The 21,149-nt window shown below is 42.4% G+C and overlaps 2 protein-coding genes across 3 annotated transcripts in view; both read right to left on the reverse strand.

Moving 5' to 3' along the window:
- Nucleotides 1–21,149, reverse strand: part of LOC146713278 (ICOS ligand-like) — a 166,570-nt gene that overhangs the window by 14,986 nt on the left and 130,435 nt on the right. The window lies entirely within an intron of this gene.
- The window catches only part of LOC146713280 (alpha-2,8-sialyltransferase 8E-like), a 32,564-nt gene continuing 12,696 nt past the window's right edge, over nucleotides 1,282–21,149 (reverse strand). Inside the window, exons 4-8 of one of the 2 annotated variants that reach the window (XM_085446597.1) lie at nucleotides 15,536–15,677; nucleotides 8,873–8,985; nucleotides 8,704–8,796; nucleotides 8,299–8,625; nucleotides 1,282–1,644 (exon numbers count right to left, since the gene is read on the reverse strand). In XM_085446597.1, coding sequence (XP_085302723.1) covers nucleotides 1,494–1,644; nucleotides 8,299–8,625; nucleotides 8,704–8,796; nucleotides 8,873–8,985; nucleotides 15,536–15,677 — 826 coding nt within the window. In that variant the 3' untranslated portion in view covers nucleotides 1,282–1,493. Of the gene's footprint in view, nucleotides 1,645–8,147; nucleotides 8,626–8,703; nucleotides 8,797–8,872; nucleotides 8,986–15,535; nucleotides 15,678–21,149 lie in introns of those variants that run through there. The other variant, XM_085446590.1, reaches the window with a different exon arrangement.

Genomic DNA, 21,149 nt, shown 5'->3' on the forward strand with positions numbered 1-21,149 from the left:
AGTTTAACTCATATTTCTGGCTTAAACACACATTTTTAACCTTTTACAAATGCTTGAAAGTGTTTATGTTTGAAAGTGTCAACAGTCAGTGCTGCAGAGAATTGTCTTTGTTGCAGAACCAAAAGTGACCACTAGCAGAGTAATATAAAGGTTGTAACAGAAGTAGTGGCTTAAAAGCAAATGGTGATTTCTCAATTTCTATCTAAAGTCTCTATTTTATTTTCTAGCATATTCAGAGATTCAGAGAATCTGATTAGTTTTTTCAGGTAACGAGTAAAGTAAGGGATTACTATTGCAAAAACGGTAATTAGATTACCGATACTTTCCCGTAGGAACGCTGCGTTACTGCGTTACTAAAACCGTGATTTTTTTGCGAGAATGTCTCATGACAGTGACGTAAGCGAGTGCGACATTCGTGACAACAGCTGTGTGCAGATCAACAGTGGAGCATATGTCGAGTGCGGGAGAGAGTATGAGCGTGCAGCGTTTAAAGCGTGGAAGTACTGACCTTACTTTGAGTTTGATTCCATAAAAAGTGACAAAAACATTAGTGTCAGTTGTGCGTGGGAAGAAAACTTCTTTTTACAGCGAAAAAAAAACCCTAAACTTCCACGCAAGCACCGAGTGCGCAACGACGTAATGGGAAACTCACAGAGAAACTCGCGGATTCTTCAACTGACCGCGGCACACCTGCACCAGGGCAAACCTCTGCCTACCCTACTCCTGCTTTACAGGTGAAAATAGAGCAACAGGACCACTAGTTTTTGATGTTATTTATTTTCTGCTGTGTTTTACTTGCATCTATTTGAAAGAGTGAGTGTAAACACAAAAAAAATATTTTATGTGCTAGAATGTGCAGAAAATAGGTTTAAATGTTAAACTAATTTCTTCCAGTCAGAGAATGTTGCATATAATTACATTTTTGCTTGATGCATAAAGTTAAAAGATTAAAACTGATAAAACAAGTTTAAAAAAGAAACTTTTCCATTTGATTACATTTTGTATGATGGATTATGTAGAAAAAGTAGAATTGGGCTGAAAGAGCTATCGCTTTATCACCTATTCGGGTTGTAAATCGTGTTTTTAAAAAGTAACTAAGTAACTAAGTAATTAATTACTTATGAAAATAAGTAATCAGTAAAATAACGGGATTAATTTTTGGTAAAGTAATCGGTAATTAGTTACTGATTACTCTTTTTAAGTAACTTGACCAACACTGAGCATATTGTACCCTCCTTCTAACGAGGAGTTAGAAGGAGGGTACAATATACAATATATCAACTTTATCATGACCATGCACTGCAAATGTTGTTAAAAAGAAACTTTAGCAAAAAAAACTTATTTCTAACACATGAAATGGAACAATAATTAAAAGAAAGACTGTTGAAATAATATGTAGTGTACATCTCTCTAATACAATTGATTTGAGTGCAAATGTCTTGGCCTCTCAGTTGGATACTTGAACATATTCTTTTGTTATTGCAAAATTCAAACTAGACCTGATCTGATTTACAGTCTCCAAGGTGAAGCTTGAGCACGCCCTTATTATGCAGCTCCGCCCAGTGGGAAAACTCATTTGGCATTGCATGGACTTTCCTATCATAGGGTACATTATCATAGTAGTGGTTAGTCAGGGGAAAGAGTCTATCTGGGGATGTTTGAGGGGGATGGTCTGCCTGGACTGCTGATGGCACCAGAAGGTTCAAAACGTTAAGGTTGACTCTGTTAGAAGAAACAGGGCCATAAAGAAGCTCTCTTCCCCACTTTCCTTTGGATAAAATTTATCTGCTACTTTGTTCATTTGGTCTCCTGAGTGAGCACAGACAAGCCAGCGGTTTTTAACTTGAACCTTGAATTGCTTCATAAATTTAATAAAATGTACTTTTGAGCATATTTGTCTTCTCCCTCAAAAACCCAACAATCCCCTCTCCTCAGTTCAGGGACTGTCTTTCTCCTTTCACTGTGATGTGTCAGCCTTGTCATAAATGTTTTTGTTACTAAGCAGTGACAAAGTTTTCCATGGTAGTCTTTGTGGTCTTGAAAAACCTTGGGCCCACTGTTGTCTGTCAGATGACGATTATGTTGTCCTCACTATGTTGTCTGCACCATGGGTGCTGGAAGATTTGCATTGCTGAGGAGGCCAAAACTTCATTTGCAGTTGCTCTGCTTCCACACCCGCAGTGTTGGTTCAGGTTTCTGAATCTGTGGCTGCGATCAGCTCCACTAGTGGAATTTATCTCTACATCACAGCAAAGTTCAACATTTTTGCAAGAGAATTTTCTCTGCTTGATTTATTTGCCTGTCAGACAATTTTTTCACCCACTTGTACACATCCTCAGTGGGAGTCTGCTAAGCAAGTAAACCAAACTTTTCTTTCTTTCTGGCTGGTCTTAGACTTTTCATTAAGTCCCCTTTTCATGAGTTTACTCAACTAAAACCAGTTTAAGCACATTGACGGTAAAATTTGTTTGTCTCACCGGTTCATTTAGCAAAGGGCTTTGTGCCTTGACTGAAGAGCTCGTTTGAAGACCTTTACGAGTAATCCTGCTTAGTCTGCATCTAAGGATGAATAGCAGGTGTTTCCTGTAGTTTTCCATCGCCCATGCTCATACCCACATACAAGCTTCAGGCAGATCTTCCGGCTTGCCTTGTGTTCACCAGAGGATTCCGAGCCTGATGGTTTTGCCTCATGAGTGCCAGAGAGTGCCTGCTGGTTTTGCTTTGTGTTCGCCAGAGGACTCCGTCCCTCCGTCGTCCGTCTGTGACTGCTTCCACTGGTGGATCCAAAGAACACCTTAAGCCACCTGCGGTTTCCACATCCTCGTCTGCAGCATCATCCTTGCCTGGTCCTGCCTCGTCATCCGGTCCATGTACAGCACCTCAACATCACCGGCCACTTTCCAGGCCACTGGCTGGACATCATCCCTGTCGTGGGCACCCTCCTGAACAGTATTGCTGCCACTGCCTTCCGCGTGGCTGGCCTCTGGATTTGTTCTGCCCACGTCTCCACTGTCTTCCATGCTGCCAGCCTCCAAGAGGGCTGGGGTCAGACTAAAATAAATTAATTCTCCTCAGATAAATTTTATCCAAAGATTCTTTCTTTTGTTATCAATAGTTCTCTTCACGCTGATTTATGTCCAAGGGTATGGGCAGAAATCTGTGTCATCAGAAACTGAATTTGAATAAGTTAAATTTGAATTTGAATTGCTCGGACTGAATCTGAATTGTAACTTAAATAAATGCTTTTAAAAACTGAATATGAATTAGCCTAATTTGAAATTCAATTTATTGGTTTGAAAATGATCATCACTAAATTGAAATGGAATTTTATAGATTGAAAATGAATCCATTTTCTTTGAAACCGTATTTTATCCTTTAAAAATTTAGCTCTCAAATAATTGCAGATTCACTTCTCACCATTCAGTTTCAGTTCTACAATTCAATTTTTTGGGACTTACATCCGGTTCCGGTTCAAGAGTAATCAAGCGCAGGTTAGTAGAACTACGTTTTACTACTAGTGATGGTAAATTTGATTCTTTTTACTGAATCGAGTTTTAATGAGTCACTCACCAAAGTGAATCAGAGTTTTTTGAGTCATTTGATTCACTGAGTCAGTTGACCAGAGAGTGCAAAAAATTTACATTTTCACTCAAACTTAATTTGTTTCTCTTTTCATGTAAATCCTACTGCTACGATGAATGATTCTAAAAGAAAAAAAACTATTTTATAGAGCAAAAAAGAAGAAAAACATTTCTAAAATTAAGCAATTTCCTATCAAAATTGCTTAATAAACATTTATTTTGTTTATTTTTATTTTATTAGTATTTTCCTTAAATGTGTCAAATATATATTTTCTCATCTAAATGTCCACTGAGCTGTGAGCCAGGGGGCGGTAATGCGCCTTAACATTGGTTGCCAACCAAGAAGAAGAAGAAGCTGTGAGCCAGGAGGGAGGGGGTGAGTGAGTGATTCGTTCCTGTATGATTCAGCACAGGAAGGGAGGGGGTGAGTAGCTCAGATGTGCTGTTAGCATGTTAGCAGAGCGGTGCTACTGTGAACCAAGGAGCTATTGTCTTGATGTGAGCTTCTACTCAGGGTTTTTTCTTCCAGTTCAGAGCAGAAATTTTTTTGTTAAGATACTGGATGTTGTGTTTTTCTCCACAATTTTAATTATAAGCTAGATACATTGCTGCTAACAGCAACAGGGATGAGTCAGTGAGTCCGTTGGGCTTGTGAATCATGATTCAATAGTCATTAAAGTGATTCTCGAGTATTGAATGATTCGTTCATGATTCGCGCAACACTAAGCTTGAGGATGAACACTAACACTTTTCCACTCAATAAACGTTAACGTTAAGGTTCCTGATAGTTGGAGACAAATGCAATCGCATGGCAGGATGCTGTAAACGGACCAAACCTCAGTCAGGAGAACAACTGAGATAATCCATCCAAAATACGAGGTTAGTCATTAATATACTGCAACAACATGGGAATAGAGCAGCTGCCAGAGAATTCAACATTAATGAATCAATGGTACAGAAGTGGAGGAAGCAAGAAGAATGAGATGAATAAAGTTTGATTTATCTGACTGCTTTGTTTCGCTTAATGTGTCTTATAATCCCGTGCACCTTATGGTCCGAAAACGTTTTCATTTTATTTGACGTTTTTATTTGGCACACTGCAGTTTAATGTAGCAAAGCACCTCTTTTTAACTTCAGTGGATATTATACATGGTTATGCTCAGGATATGTCAGCCCATTTCTACTGGAAATGCCTTTTGGTTAAACTTTCAGCAAGGAATTTGCATTTGCAATGTTAAATGTTTATATAGCTTTAATGCACATGAAAAACAGCTGCTTGTTTAAGAAAAAATAAATGGATGGGGGGTTTTTTTGCGCTAGTAAAGTTGTGGAGTTGTATTTTGTCGCGCAAAAATTATATCGTCAGTTATATCATTATCGCAAATTTTAAAATATATATTGTGATAAATATTTTTGGCCATATCACCCTGCCCTAGTTAAGACGACTACTAACTGAGCTTGGAATGGAGACCACAGCAACAGTGATCCTGGAGGACAATCAAGGAGCAAATGCAATTGCAAAAAATCCAATTGATCATGCAAGAACAAAGCACTACATTCGTGAATGTGTGCAAAATGGAAAAATCCAGCTGAAGTATTGCTGTACAGAAAACATGAAGGCTGACATCTTAACCAAACCACTGCCTAGACAAAAGTTTGAGTATCTCAGAGAGAAGATTGGACTGTGTTCAGTTTAAAAAGGGTTATCATATGCTTAACATGCCTGCATTATGCTTATGTTAAGATGTCAAGCATATAACTGCAATGCAGAATAATAGTTTTGTCTAAGATGGACACAGTACATTTTTTTTGTGTGCGTTCAAAACAAAAGAGAACATGTTTTATTTTCTAGTAGCACTGTGATATAGGTGCATAATTTTTTTTTGGAAAGAAACAAGCAATGGCAGTCAGGTAAGTGAGCTCCATGGTACAATTAAGTGGGAGTGTCATAATACTAATTTTACAATGTATGTTGAAGAGATATTACTGCCCTCTGTTGGTGTGTCTGTGCGTTACATGCAATAAAAGGATTTCGTTAAAAACATCAATTAATCACAGACATTTTTCTTTTCCTGCAGTGATAACCTGTTGCAAGTTGCAAGAAAAAGGAGAATGGAGTCATGTCTCTCTGGGGGTGCAACAATTGCAGATAAAGGACATGAACAAGTTTTGTATCTGATTCAAAGTAGTTGTGGTGTCTTTTAGACTTGCAATGACGTCCTCTGTGTGTGCTTTGTTCTGCGGAGATAGATCCAGCTGCACTCTACTCAACGGGGGGGGGGGGGGAGACACTACTTATCCACAAATCGTGAAAGACAAAAGAAACAAATTAAGCCGACAGGTATGGGATCTGAATCAAAACAAGAATCCAGCACATTGATATTGCGGTCTGTATCAAATGAACACCGTTATACTAAATAGACCAAGGGCGTAGATTTGGTTTTGGCATTGGTGGGGACGGATGATTCAACTACCGAACCCTGCCCTGTTTCTTTTTTTCCCCTTTTTGTCTTTGCTTCTTGATAAAAAAGGAGAAATATACTTGCCTACATATGCTATTCTACATGCTTTTACTGGTGTCCCACACAACAACTCAATGTCCACTATGTGAAGGGGCCACACACATGCCTTCTCCTCTCGTTAACTGAGATAAACTGCTGGCATATTATTGTTATTCTGTGCTTGATGTGCCTCACCTTTGGCCCTGGCTCTTCCCCTCTGACTGCACTAGGACATATTGCCGCCTGATAAAATAACACATTGATTCACGCCATATAAAAAGTGAGACATGTCAATTCAGATTCTTTGTCAAATATACACTAATGAATCAATTTACATCAGCAGCCTAACAATAGTCATGATAATAAATACTAGTTAATCTATAGCACCGAATCATCAGTCACCTGTGACCTCGCCTCTTCACCTCTGTCTGAGCTACAACATGGCAGAGCTGCCTCAGTCACCTTGATCTTGTATCACTTGTATCACAAGCAGCTACAAAAAGAAAGTTATAGCTTGCCTTCAGGACCTTGAAAAACCATTGACCGCCTTACATATCACCGCCTTTATCCAGGGGATGCCATACCCTGCATTTACGGACTTCCTAAAATCCACAAGGAAAATGTCCCGCTCAGACCCATAGTCAGTAGCATAAACTCAGCCACTTATAACATTGCAAAACACCTTGCTACCATCCTTGCACCTCTCGTGGTGAACACCCCACACCACATCAAGAACTCCACCGACTTCACCGACAAGGTCCAGAAACTTACCCTGGATCCAGATGAAACCATGGTGTCCTTTGATGTAGTCTCTCTCTTCACTTGCATACCCACCATGGAGGCCAAGGAGACTATCAGAAAACGACTACAAGAAGACAGCTCCTTGGAAGACAGGACCAACTTCACACCCGATCAGATCTGCACACTGTTAGACCTCTGCCTTACCACAACATACTTGAAGAGAATGGCAACCTCAACATTGAAGTTTACCGGAAGCCCACACACACGGACCAGTACCTCCTCTTTGACTCCCATCACCCTCTGGAACACAAACTTGGAGTAATTAGGACCCTACACCACCAGGCAGAACATGTTCCCTCTAAGCCTGAAGGAAAAAAGAAGGAACACACACAGGTAAAGGAAGCACTCAAAACATGTAGTTATCCTAATTGGGCATTCATAAAGTCAGCAAAGAGGCACAGAAAAGAAGATCAGACACCAGCGAGGGAGGATAAGAAGGACAGACGCAACAACATTGTAATCCCCTATGTAGCCGGTGTATCAGAAAAACTCAGGAGAGTTTTACCAATCATGACATCCCAGTGTATTTCAGACCCAGTAACACGCTCAGACAGAAACTGGTTCACCCGAAAGACAAAACACCAAAACACAAACTTAACAATGTGGTGTATGCTGTACAGTGCAGCGAGGAATGCCCAGACCTCTACATTGGAGAGACCAAACAGCCACTTCACAAGCGCATGGCACAACATAGAAGAGCCACCTCCACAGGACAAGACTCAGCAGTCCATCTGCATCTTAAGGATAAAGGTCACTCTTTCGAGGATGCCGATGTTCACATTTTGGACAGAGAGGACAGATGGTTTGAAAGAGGAGTGAAAGAAGCCATCTATGTCCACTTTGAGCGACCATCTTTGAACAGAGGCGGGGGTTTACAACACCAATTGTCTGCCATCTATAATCCAGTTTTGAGATCCCTCCCCAGACGCCTTAACGCCCACTCACATCCTGGGCCATCTGACCTCAGGAATTCACATGATAAGGTGTGGCCAGGTTTCACAATGAACTCACCCGAAACCCTGGCTGATGTGGACCCACACCATTTTCACACCTTGGCTCATGTGATTAGAGGATCATCAGGGGTCCCTCTTTGGGGGGATACTCCCACTAGGTTTAAATCTGGGACTCCCCACCATTTGACCTTAGAACTGAAGAAGCTTCTCGGATGAGAGGTGAAACGTCTTCAAGCAACTTAAAGACGTCCAGACGCTTTTCTTTGCAAGCTCCTTTGACTCTTTTTTTTTATTTTATTCCATCATATAAACTAGACCTGACCTGATTTACAGTCTTCAAGATGAAGCTTGAGAATGCCCTTGTTGTGCAGTTGCACCCAGTAGTAAAACTCATCTGACATTGCATGGATTCTACTATTATAGGGTACATTATCATAGTAGTGGTTAGTCAGGGGAAAGAGCTTATATGGATGATTACTAAATGGCCAGAATCCATAAAGATGAACTGTTTCACATAATTCCAAAGCAAGACTAATCATATAAGCTCCAGTGCTAGCCCGAAGTCCCTTTACCCCCTGAGAATTCCAGAATTGGTCCATACTTTGTAAGTACTGAGGGTTTGTGAAGATTGGTTGGATAGGAATTTCCATGTCCTCAATGGCATACACAGCCCGCTGACACACTGCACGAGTACCACCAGAGGAGAAGCAAGGAAAGAGGAGCAGGGAGTTGCCATACTGGTGGAGACTGTCTACAAACGCCCGTCGACGTGCCATCAGTGACCCATACCTGCAAAATAATATATTAGTTAAAGAAACTAGACAAAACTAACAGGTCAGTTCAATGTTAGAGTCACTCTTGGCTCACTTCTTTGTTAAGATGCTTGGGTTTGCTGTCACAAGGTTAGTCTTCATGCCAACATCACTCTTAAATTCATTTTCCAGAGGAGGAAGGTTGCACCTGAAAAAAACAACAAAATATTACTTACAGAGAGAAGAGTCCTCATCATGATTTTTGTTCTTGACATCTTTCTCACCTAATAACAAAATCAGTTGAATCAATCGTTTTTCCACAGCCGCTGTTTGTCAGAATCCCACCATTCCCAACAACTGAACAAGTGTCCCATCTCTTTTTTGAGAAAGGATTCTCCTGGAATTGACACCAACAGATTATAAATTAAAAAAGAGCAAAATTTAAACAGTTTGAAATGTACTTTGTGTGAAAGACAAGTGCTCACTGAATTTAATGGAAGATGGCAAACATGTAGGAAGAGGTCAGTAATAAGGTTATCACGTTAAAACTTTTAGGGAAATGTATAGACCTGTTTAATCCGATTGCCTTTAAAACATTAGAACTGGATTATCAGTGACTTGGAATTGAAATCTTTCATGATATCATTATATTACATATACGGTGGTTAGTTCTAGTTACTGTGCAAACCCTTTTGTTATTGAAAACAATGAATTCATGAGGTCCCTGTTATCAAAATCTGTTTTGAAAATCAGTCTCTTTTTAAGTCGAAGTGAATCTTTGGCCCAGTATTTGTGAATCTCTCCTAGAATAGAAGGAGACAATAAGTGTAGGGCATACTTGAAAGTTGAAGTTTACTTAGATTAGGATTACATGACAGATGTTTATGTGGATTTTATTTTTACACAAACATTATTTAAGAGTAGGTAAATCGATAATAAACTGGTAATGTAAATATCTGTATAATAAATTGAGCTTGTTAAATATTATTGTGCCACAGTAAATTTCTAAATACGTCACCTAATTCTTTAAATTCTTTCTGTTAAAGATTTTAGGTCAATTTGAAAGAGAAGCAGATGTGAAATGTAAAGGTTAGGTAAAATGATATTTGGAAACTATAATCCCCATATACCAATGTCACTTCCTAAATGTTGCAAGTGCAAACACAAGCAGTTAGTTTTCAAGAAAAAAATCCACTTTATACAAGTTTGACCTTATTTGAGCTTGAAGAAGGAGTCAAAGGTCCAAACTAATGTGAAACTTAGTGAAACCCCCATATAATTCCTTACATGGGGCGATCAAGGCTCAAGAGTTGGCAGTTCATCTTGTAATCGGAAGGTTGCCCCGGCTCAGACAGTGTCGGTCGTTGTGTCCTTGGGCAAGACACTTCACCTGTTGCCTACTGGTGGTGGTCAGAGGGCGCCAGTGTCCGGCAGCCTCGCCTCTGTCAGTGCGCCCCAGGGCGGCTGTGGCTACAATGTAGCTTGCCAACACGAGTGTGTGAATGGGTGGATGACTGAACGTGTGAAGCGCTTTGGGGTCCTTAGGGACTGAGTAAAGTGCTATACAGGGAGTGCAGAATTATTAGGCAAGTTTATTTTTGAGGAATAATTCTATTATTGAACAACAACCATGATCTCAATGAACCCAAAAAACTCATTAATATCAAAGCTGAATGTTTTTGGAAGTAGTTTTTAGTTTGTTTTTAGTTTTAGCTATTTTAGGGGGATTATTTTCTCCGCAAGCGACCTTTCCTCGACCAATGAGATAAGCGGTAATCTGAATTGTCATACTCGAATTGTCATAAGTGTGCTGTCAGCTCATTGGTCACAAAGCAGGAGAGGGGCTGGGAATTATGTTTTCAAACAAAGCATTAATTCCATTAACATTTATAGACTACTTTTGATTCTCACCGTATTACGGGGCAAAGTACATCCCTCATTAGCTCAATACGGGACGTGTACTTTTGTTTCTAAATACGGGACGATTCCGTTTTTTAATGGACGGTTGGCAACCCTATTAGTGAGTGAGTGAGTGAGTGAGTGATTCGTTCGCTCTATGATTCAGCACAGGAGGGAGGGGGTGAGTAGCTCAAATGTGCTGTTAGCATGTTAGCAGAGCGATGCTACTGTGAACCGAGGAGCTATTTTCTTGATGGCTGTTAAGAAACTGGCTGTTGTTTCCCCCCCCCCCCCCCCCCACAATTTTAATTATAAGCTATATATATACAGGGAGTGCAGAATTATTAGGCAAGTTGTATTTTTGAGGAATAATGTTATTATTGAACAACAACCATGTTCTCAATGAACCCAAAAAAAACTCATTAATATCAAAGCTGAATGTTTTTGGAAGTAGTTTTTAGTTTGTTTTTAGTTTTAGCTATTTTAAAGGGATATCTGTGTGTGCAGGTGACTATTACTGTGCATAATTATTAGGCAACTTAACAAAAAACAAATATATACCCATTTCAATTATTTATTTTTACCAGTGAAACCAATATAACATCTCCACATTCACAAATATACATTTCTGACATTCAAAAACAAAACAAAAACAAATCAGCGGCCAATATAGCCACATTTCTTTGCAAGGACACTCAAAAGCCTGCCATCCATGGATTCTGTCAGTGTTTTGATCTGTTCACCATCAACATTGCGTGCAGCAGCAACCACAGCCTCCCAGACACTGTTCAGAGGTGCACTGTTTTCCCTCCTTGTAAATCTCACATTTGATGATGGACCACAGGTTCTCAATGGGGTTCAGATCAGGTGAACAAGGAGGCCATGTCATTAGTTTTTCTTCTTTCATACCCTTTCTTGCCAGCCACGCTGTGGAGTACTTGGACGCGTGTGATGGAGCATTGTCCTGCATGAAAATCATGTTTTTCTTGAAGGATGCAGACTTCTTCCTGTACCACCGCTTGAAGAAGGTGTCTTCCAGAAACTGGCAGTAGGACTGGGAGTTGAGCTTGACTCCATCCTCAACCCGAAAAGGCCCCACAAGCTCATCTTTGATGATACCAGCCCAAACCAGTACTCCACCTCCACCTTGCTGGCGTCTGAGTCGGACTGGAGCTCTCTGCCCTTTACCAATCCAGCCACGGGCCCATCCATCTGGCCCATCAAGACTCACTCTCATTTCATCAGTCCATACAACCTTAGAAAAATCAGTCTTGAGATATTTCTTGGCCCAGTCTTGACGTTTCAGCTTGTGTGTCTTGTTCAGTGGTGGTCGTCTTTCAGCCTTTCTTACCTTGGCCATGTCTCTGAGTATTGCACACCTTGTGCTTTTGGGCACTCCAGTGATGTTGCAGCTCTGAAATATGGCCAAACTGGTGGCAAGTGGCATCTTGGCAGCTGCACGCTTGACTTTTCTCAGTTCATGGGCAGTTATTTTGCGCCTTGGTTTTTCCACATGCTTCTTGCGACCCTGTTGACTATTTTGAATGAAACGCTTGATTGTTCGATGATCACGCTTCAGAAGCTTTGCAATTTTGAGACTGCTGCATCCCTCTGCAAGATATCTCACTATTTTTGACTTTTCTGTGGCTGTCAAGTCCTTCTTTTGACCCATTTTGCCAAAGGAAAGGAAGTTGCCTAATAATTATACACACCTGATATAGGGTGTTGATGTCATTAGACCACACCCCTTCTCATTACAGAGATGCACATCACCTAATATGCTTAATTGGTAGTAGGCTTTCGAGCCTATACTGCTTGGAATAAGACAACATGCATGAAGAGGATGATGTGGACAAAATACTCATTTGCCTAATAATTCTGCACTCCCTGTATATTGACAATATAAACCACACATATAGGAATCATTGATTCTAAGTTATATGTTTTTTGTTTTTGTTTTTTGGGGGTGGGGGGGTTGTCAGTTTTCAACCAGTAAATCATTAACTTAGACTTGAAGACCTTGGTGGATTTTTTTGATATACTGACAAATTTGTAGGTGGCTGTGGCTCAGGTGGTAGAGCAGGTCAGCTACTGATCGGAAGTTTGGTGGTTCGATCCTAAGCTTCCCCAGTCTGCATGTCAAGTGTCCTTGGGCAAGATAATAACCCCAAATCTCCCTCCAATGCGTTGATCGGAGTGTGACTGTGTGTGAATGTACTGTGTGCTGTGTGCACTTGCGTTTAGAAGTGCTTGCATGAGTGGGTGTGAATGAGGTATGTTGTATACAGTGCTTTGAGTACTCCACTGTTACAGCACGATCAGCCTATCATGCGTGCGGGGCCTATCGTGTGGTGCCCCGCGCTTCACTCGGACTTTCTGACCACGTCATGATCCACCTAATCCCCGCGTACAGACAGAGGCTGAAGCTCTCAAAACTTGTCGTGAGGACCAAAAAACTGTGGAGCAACGAGGCTGTGGAGGAGCTTCGCACATGTTCGGAGTCTACAGACTGGGACACAATGAAGGCTGCTTCCAACACCTTGGACGAGTTTACGGACACTGTCACCTCCTATATCCACTTCTGTGAGGACAGCATTGTGCCATCACGCACCAGGGTGAGTTATAACAATGACAAACCCTGGTTTACTCCTAAACTCAAAAAGCTGTGGCTGGAAAAGAGAAAGGCGTTCAGAAGCGGAGACAGGGACTGCTACAGAGAGGCCAAGTACAGGTTCACTAAAGAAGTGGACGTTGCTAAACATCAGCACTCTGCGAAGATGCAGCAGCAGATCTCAGAGAATGACACGGCCTCTGTGTGGAAAGGTTTTAGGAATATCACCAACTACAAGCCTAAAAACCCCCACTCCACTGATGACTTGCTCTTAGCCAACACCCTCAACGACTTTTACTGCCGTTTTGATGAGCCATCAGGCAGCCTTCACACCTCCAACGGCCCCAACAATAGAGACACTTTGGACACTCATTCCCCCACCTCTCCCCCCTCCACAGAGCCATCACCACCTTCAAACACTTCACCTACAACACCCCCCTCCTCACCCCACACAAAAGAGGTTTTCACACCACCTCCTCCCACCACAACTCTTCATATTCATGAAGAAGGTGTGAGGAAGCAGTTTAAGAGTCTGAATGCTCGAAAAGCTCCCGGCCCAGACGGTGTGTCTCCTGCCACCCTCAGACACTGTGCAAACGAGCTGGCCCCAGTGTTTTCTGGCATTTTCAACTCCTCACTGCAGGCATGTCATGTGCCTGCCTGCTTCAGGTCCTCTACCATAATCCCTGTCCCCAAGAAACCTAGGATCACTGGACTAAATGACTACAGACCCGTGGCTCTGACATCTGTGGTCATGAAGTCTTTTGAGCGCCTGGTTCTCTCCTATCTCAGGACCCTCACGGCCCCCCTCCTGGACCCCCTGCAGTTTGCATACAGAGCCAACAGGTCTGTAGATGACGCCATCAACATGGCCCTACACTTCATCCTGCAGCATCTGGACTCCCCAGGAACCTACGCCAGGATCCTGTTTGTGGACTTCAGCTCTGCCTTCAACACCATCCTTCCAGACCATCTCCGAGGCAAGCTTTCCCAGATGAATGTGCCTGATCCCATCTGCCGGTGGATCACTGACTTCCTGACGGACAGGAAGCAGCATGTGAGGCTGGGAAAGAATGTCTCGGACTCCCGGACCATCAGCACCGGCTCCCCTCAGGGCTGTGTTCTTTCTCCTCTGCTCTTCTCCCTGTATACTAACTGCTGCACCTCCACCCACCAGTCTGTCAAGCTAATCAAGTTTGCAGATGACACCACCGTTATTGGACTCATCTCGGACGGGGATGAGTCTGCCTACAGGAGGGAGGTTGAACGTCTGGTGTCCTGGTGCAGCCACAACAACCTGGTGCTGAATGCCCAGAAGACAGTGGAGATTATTGTGGACTTCAGGAAGCACACAGCCCCACTCCCCCCCATCATCCTGACTGACACCCCCATCACCTCTGTGGACTCATTCCGCTTCCTGGGTACCACCATCACCCAGGACCTGAAGTGGGAGCCCACCATCACCTCCGTCATTAAGAAAGCCCAGCAGAGGATGTACTTCCTGAGGCAGCTGAAGAAATTCAACCTGCCAACACGGACGATGATGCAATTCTACACTGCAATCATCGAGTCCATCCTCACCTCCTCCATCACTGTGTGGTACGCTGGAGCCACTATCAGGGACAAACAGAGACTGCAGCGTGTTGTGCGCTCTGCTGAGAAGGTGATTGGCTGCAGACTCCCATCTCTGCAGGACCTGTACACCTCCAGGACACTGGGGCGTGCAGCTCGGATCTCAGCTGACCCTTCTCACCCTGGACACAGTCTGTTTGACCTGCTCCCCTCAGGCAGGAGGCTCCGGTCCATTCGCACCAGAACCTCTCGCCATAAGAACAGTTTCTTCCCCTCTGCTGTTGGACACATGAACAATAACCATATGACTGTTTCCACCACTAACACATGACCCTACGCTGTGTTCACTGCCTCATTCCATGTTTGGCACTGATCACCACCTGCACTCATGTATATATCATGTATATATCTATCTACTTAGCACTTTTAATTCTTATTCTCATTTTTATTTTCATGTCAGTCCATTTACAAATATTAAAATGTATTACAATTAAATATGCTATAAAGTTATAGCAGTGTTACATTTCGCACAGCCTGATAACTAAATTTCAAAATTAAGCTGTTGCCTGCTCTATAAATTAGCTAGTGAGTGTAAGAGGCAGAACACAGGATGAAACAAGGAGCATCCACAAAGTTATTAATACAGATGAATTGCTGAAAAAGTACTCTAGGCAGCTAATTTCAGAAGACACTAAAGAATTATATTTGATTTAATCCATTAAGGGTAAAGGCCCCTGTTTATCAAAGATTTAACATGTGACTAAACATGTGATTTCAACACATAGGGATATCATGGTGGAACATTTGATGAATAACGAAGACCTGAAATTAAGAAGAAAAAATTAAGAATTTAAGAAAAACATACTTTTATTAAGATCTTGAAAAGCTCTGGAGTCACAGGGATGACGGTTCTGTCCCTGTCACAAACAATCTTAGATCCCACTGGAGTGTTTTCCTGAGTGACAATGGCATTGTTGGATCCATTGCAATTAATTGACAGTTGTAATCTTGAAAAAACAAACAAACAAACAGGACCCGACAAAAAATAAATAAATAAGGTTAGCTTTATTGTGGAAAGATTTGCAATCTTTAGAGTAAAATACAATGTACCTGTTTTGTCATTGTCATTTCTGCTAATTCTATATAAAAGGCTTTTATTTTATTTAAAACACTATAATGTGAGACATTAAACAGATGGTGGGACTCCTTGTCCTTATCTTGGCACAACATGTAATTAAACTTCAAAACGACACTCACCAGGTGTGTGCAGTTTCTTTAAAACTTCCACGACAGAAGTTTCAAAGTATGAAAGGATGATGACCGAAAGCACACTGCAAAAGTGATCCAAGAGTTTCTCAAGGCAAAGAAATTGATCTCAGCCCACTTAAAAGTTATTAAATGAAAAATTGATGCAGAAGTGGTTTCTCTGGCACAAACTGCCATACAGGACACTAGCTTGTTAAACAACTGCCGATCACCACAGGCCTACTGTGGCACTATGTCAAAGACAGAGACGTGAAAATAGTACACCCCCCCCCCCCCCCCCCCCATTTTATTTATACTGAAAGACACTTTCTTTTAGTATGGCCACTGCAATGTCAGTTTTACTGTTGTATAAGTTTCGCCAGCAGAGGGCGCTCGGTCCTGTATGCATCGGTAGCTGACGCTACACTAGAAGAAGTAGTGTCAGCGGTGGAGAGTAGTGATGGTAAATTTGATTCTTTTTATTGAATTGAGTTTTAATGAGTCACTCACCAAAGTGAATCGGGGTTTTTTGAGTCATTTGATTCACTGAGTCAGTTGACCAGAGAGTGCAAAAAATTTACATTTTCACTCAAACTTAATTTGTTTCTCTTTTCACGTAAATGTCACTGCTAAGATGAATGATTCTAAAAAAAATAAAAACTATTTTATAGAGCAAAAAAGAGCAAAAACATTTCTAAAATTAAGCAATTTCCTATCAAAATTGCTTAATAAACATTTATTTTGTTTATTTTTATTTTATTAGTATTTTCCTTAAATGTGTTAAATATATATTTTCTCATCTAAATGTCCACTGAGCTGTGAGCCAGGGGGCGGTAATGCGCCTTAACATTGGTTGCCAACCAAGAAGAAGAAGAAGCTGTGAGCCAGGAGGGAGGGGGTGAGTGAGTGAGTGAGTGAGTGATTCGTTCACTCGCTCTATGATTCAGCACAGGAGGGAGGGGGTTAGTGAGTGAGTGAGTGAGTGAGTTAGTGATTCGTTCGCTCGCTCTATGATTCAGCACAGGAGGGAGGGGGTGAGCGAGTCCTGAGTGATTTGCTTACGCTTACGATTCAGCACAGGAGGGAGGGGGTTAGTGAGTAGGATTGCCAACTCCCTGAAAAATAAATAAGGGACACCTCGTGGCCAGGGCCGGTCAACCCAGTTGTCTTCACCCTTCCCAGTGTGGTAGCTCTTTTTTTTTGTGTGAAATTATTTTTTAACCATTTGACTTGGATTTGATTTAAGCAGATGCATATTCTTTGTGATATGACCGTATGGGAAACAAATGATCATTTAGCCATTTATTTTTAGCTCAAAATGACAACATTAACACAATAAAACAGGTCTCTTTCTAATTTCCAAGTTCATCCTGTTGTTAGCCTGTGCCAATCCAAGTGTTAGACTGTACCGAAACTCTGTGAGCTCGGTGCAGGTATTTTTGGGTTAAAGCCACAAGATATATATTTTGCACAATAGGAGAAAATGTGAATTGCTTTATGTTTAGTTCATGAAGACTGAATGCTATAGAAATATGTTAAGAAGAACGTTTATTTGAAAGAAATCTAGTTTAATAAATACAGTTAAGAAGTCATGTTCATAAATAGATTAAAACAGTAGTAAAAACAATATAAAACTGTAATCAGAGTTCACAATGTTATTCATGTGTATAGTAAAATGTATTTTTGTGATTTAAGCAGTTTATGGTGGTGCATATGAATATAAAACTGTATAAGTTACTTGTAAAAAGTAATGTTTTCAACACTAGAAGAAGTAGTGTCAGTGGTGAAGAGGCAGCGTGGCAACGGTCCGCGCGCCGAAAGAACTGATTATTCATACATTTTTCTGTCTTTACAGTTTTCTGTAAAAATAAATAAGTTGCACGGGAGATGTGTTGGCCCATCATTTCAGGGGTGTAACACTACCACAGTCATGGATTCAGGAAGCATGGTTGCATCCTGTTTTAGTGAGGTCTACTTTCTATCTATTATTCCTTAGAGCAGTGTTTGTTGCTTTTTCTCATATTACATTGGCTGTGTTGAATGATTATAGCTTATATTTGATAGAGGATATTTTTGTTTCAGAATTGTTGTCTCAGTTCCTTAAATATGCTTCAAATGGCGAGGCTACTTAACAACTCTTGTTATTCTATCATAATGCCAAAAAAATTCTCACTAAAAATCAATAGAATGGAATAGAATAGAATAGAATAGAATAGACCTTTATTATCCTATGGATGAGAAATTGTGGTGTTCCACAGCTCTTATAGCAAAGGGAATATAAAATATAACAGGAAGACACAAAGTTTGTATATACAAGTAACAATGTACAGACATTTGTACGGAAATATGTATAAAATGTGCAGGGCTATGTATAAAATGTACAGCGAAAAAACAAGCTGGTGAGTAAGATGGTAAACTGCGTTATAGAGTCTGACAACTGCTGGTAAGAATGACCTGCGGTGGCGCTCCTTCCTACACTGTGGGTGTCAAAGATTACTGCTGAACGAGCTGCTCAGTGCTTGTACGTTCTCATGCAGGGGGTGAGCCTTTCTGTTGGAAGGCCACACTCTAAGTTATGAACTTATTCCATAACAGTAAATAATGAATAACAGACTTTGTTGGTCTCCCACAAAGCCTGCAACCCTCTGCTACATTCCAGCAGTCAGAACTTGGATTCTAAACACCATGCCCCCAGTTATGCACTTCTTCTAAAGGAAGAAATCCAGTAGCAAATTGTGGACATGACAAACCTTTATAGGAAACACTCAGTGTTGGGTGGACACAGAGGAACTGTGGGCTTATGTAGGGATGCTTTTTTTGGACAATGTTTACATCTCAAAAAAGGTAATCAATTCAAATCTGCAGGGTGCTGCTGCAAACCCCTCTCATCAGAACTGGGCACTATGACTTTTGTATGGCCAGAAAGAGAAGCAGCACCACTTGGGAAGCTTACATGTAAACACCACAGTCTGTAAATTTGCAGCCCATGCTCCACTTTAGCTTGACTCCCTCTTTCTGTACTGCCTTTTGTCGGAAGGTGGCATTTTTTTTTCATTCATTTATCCATCCATCTTCTTCCGCTTTATCTGGGGCCAGGTCGCAGGGGCAGCAGCCTAAGCAGAGAAGCCCAGACCTCCCTCTCCCCAGCCACCTCCTCTAGCTTATCCGGGGGGACACCAACGCATTCCCAGGCCAGCCGAGAGATATAATCTCTCCAGCGTGTCCTGGGTCTGCACCGGGGCCTCCTCCCGGTGGGACATGCCCGAAACACCTCACCCAGGAGGCGCACAGGAGACATCCTTGTCAGATGCCCAAACCACCACAGCTGGCTCCTTTCGATGTGGAGGAGCAGCGGCTCTACTCTGAGCCCCTCCTGGATGACCATAACTTCTCACCCTATCTCTAAGGGAGAGGAAGCTCATTTCCGCCGCTTGTATCCGCAGTCTCATTCTTTCAGTCACTACCCACAGCTCGTGGCCACAGGTGAGGGTAGGGACGTAGATTGACCGGTAAATTGAGAGCTTTGCTTTTACACTCAGCTCTCTCTTCACCAGCACCAATCCGTCTGTTGATCTCCAGCTCCCTTCTCCCATCACTCGCAAACAATACCCCGAGATACTTAACTCCTCCACTTGGGGCAAGAACTCATCCGCAACCCAGAGTGAGCACTCCACCCTTTTCCGGCTGAGAACCATGGCTTCAGATTTGGAGGTGCTGATCCTCATTCCTGCTGCTTCACACTCGGCTGCGAACTGTTCCAGTGCGAGCTGGAGGCCATCACCCGATGAAGCCAACAAAACCACATCATCCGCGAAAAGAAGAGATGAGATTCTGAGGCCACCGAAGTGAAAGCCCTTTGCCACTTGGCTGCACCTAGAAATCCTGTCCATAAAAAATCACAGAATCTGTGACAAATGGCAGCCCTGGCGGAGCCCATCACCCACCGGGAACGAGTCCGACTTATTGCCGGCAATGCAAACCAAGCTCTTGCAACGGTTGTATAGGGATCGAATGGCCCGTAGCAATGGGCCAGACACCCCATACTCCCATAGCACCTCCCACAGGACACCCCGAGGGACACGGTCGAATGCCTTCTCCAAGTCCACAAAACACATGCAGACTGGCTGGGCAAACTCCCATAAGATAAGATAAGATAACCTTTATTAATCCCACACGTGGGGAATTTGTTTTGTCACAGCAGGAAGTGGACAGTGCAAAAGTTATATAGCAAAAATTAGAATACAATAAGAATAAAATACTGTACACAACTGTACCGAATAGAATAAAATAAAATACTATATACAGTAGAATAAACAGAATAAAATATACAATAGGATAAAAATAGATTACAAATGCTTTATACAACTGAGTAAAAATACAACTTTGTCAGAAAAAGAGTATTGCATTTAGTGTTATTTCATATGTGTGTGTTTGATCAGTTGGAGTCTTTGTTGTGGAGTCTGACAGCAGTGGGGAGGAAAGACCTGTGAAATCTCTCCGTCCCACACCGTGGGTGCCGCAGCCTGCCACTGAAGGAGCTGCTCAGTGCTGTCAGAGTCTCCTGCATGGGGTGGGAGATGTTGTCCATCAGGGATGACAGCTTAGCCACCATTCTCCTGTCACTCACCACCTCCACTGGGTCCAGAGGGCATCCTAGAACAGAGCTGGCCCTGCGGATAGGCCTGTTCAGTCTCTTCCTGTCCCCGGCAGAGATGTTGCCACCTCAGCAGACCACACCGTAAAAGATAGCTGTGGCCACCACAGATGCCACACATGCAACCTCCAGTATCCTTGAGAGGATAAAGAGCTGGTCCAGTGTTCCGCAACCAGGACGAAAACCGCATTGTTCATCCTGTATCTGAGGTACGACTAGCAGACGAACTCTCCTTTCCAGCACCCTGGCATAGACTTTCTCAGGGAGGCTGAGGAGTGTGATCCCCCTGTAGTTGAAACACACCCTCCGGCCCCCCTTCTTAAAGATGGGGACCACCAACCCGGTCTGCCAGTCCAGGGGTACTGCCCCTGATCTCCACGCAACATTATAGAGGCGTGTCAGCCAGGACAGGCCTACAACGCCCAGAGCCTTCAGGAACTCGGGCTTGACCACATCCACACCAGGGGCTCTGCCACCAAGGAGTTGTTTAACTGCCTCATTGACCTCGCCCCCGGAAATTGGCAGGTCATCCCCATCATCCCCAGACTCTGCTTCCTCCTCGGAAGACATGTCAGTGGGA

This window comes from Copadichromis virginalis, linkage group LG3 (assembly GCF_057382275.1).
Source record: "Copadichromis virginalis isolate Kocher_CV1m ecotype Utaka linkage group LG3, C_Virginalis_male_GT1.1, whole genome shotgun sequence".
Taxonomy (NCBI): domain Eukaryota; kingdom Metazoa; phylum Chordata; class Actinopteri; order Cichliformes; family Cichlidae; genus Copadichromis; species Copadichromis virginalis.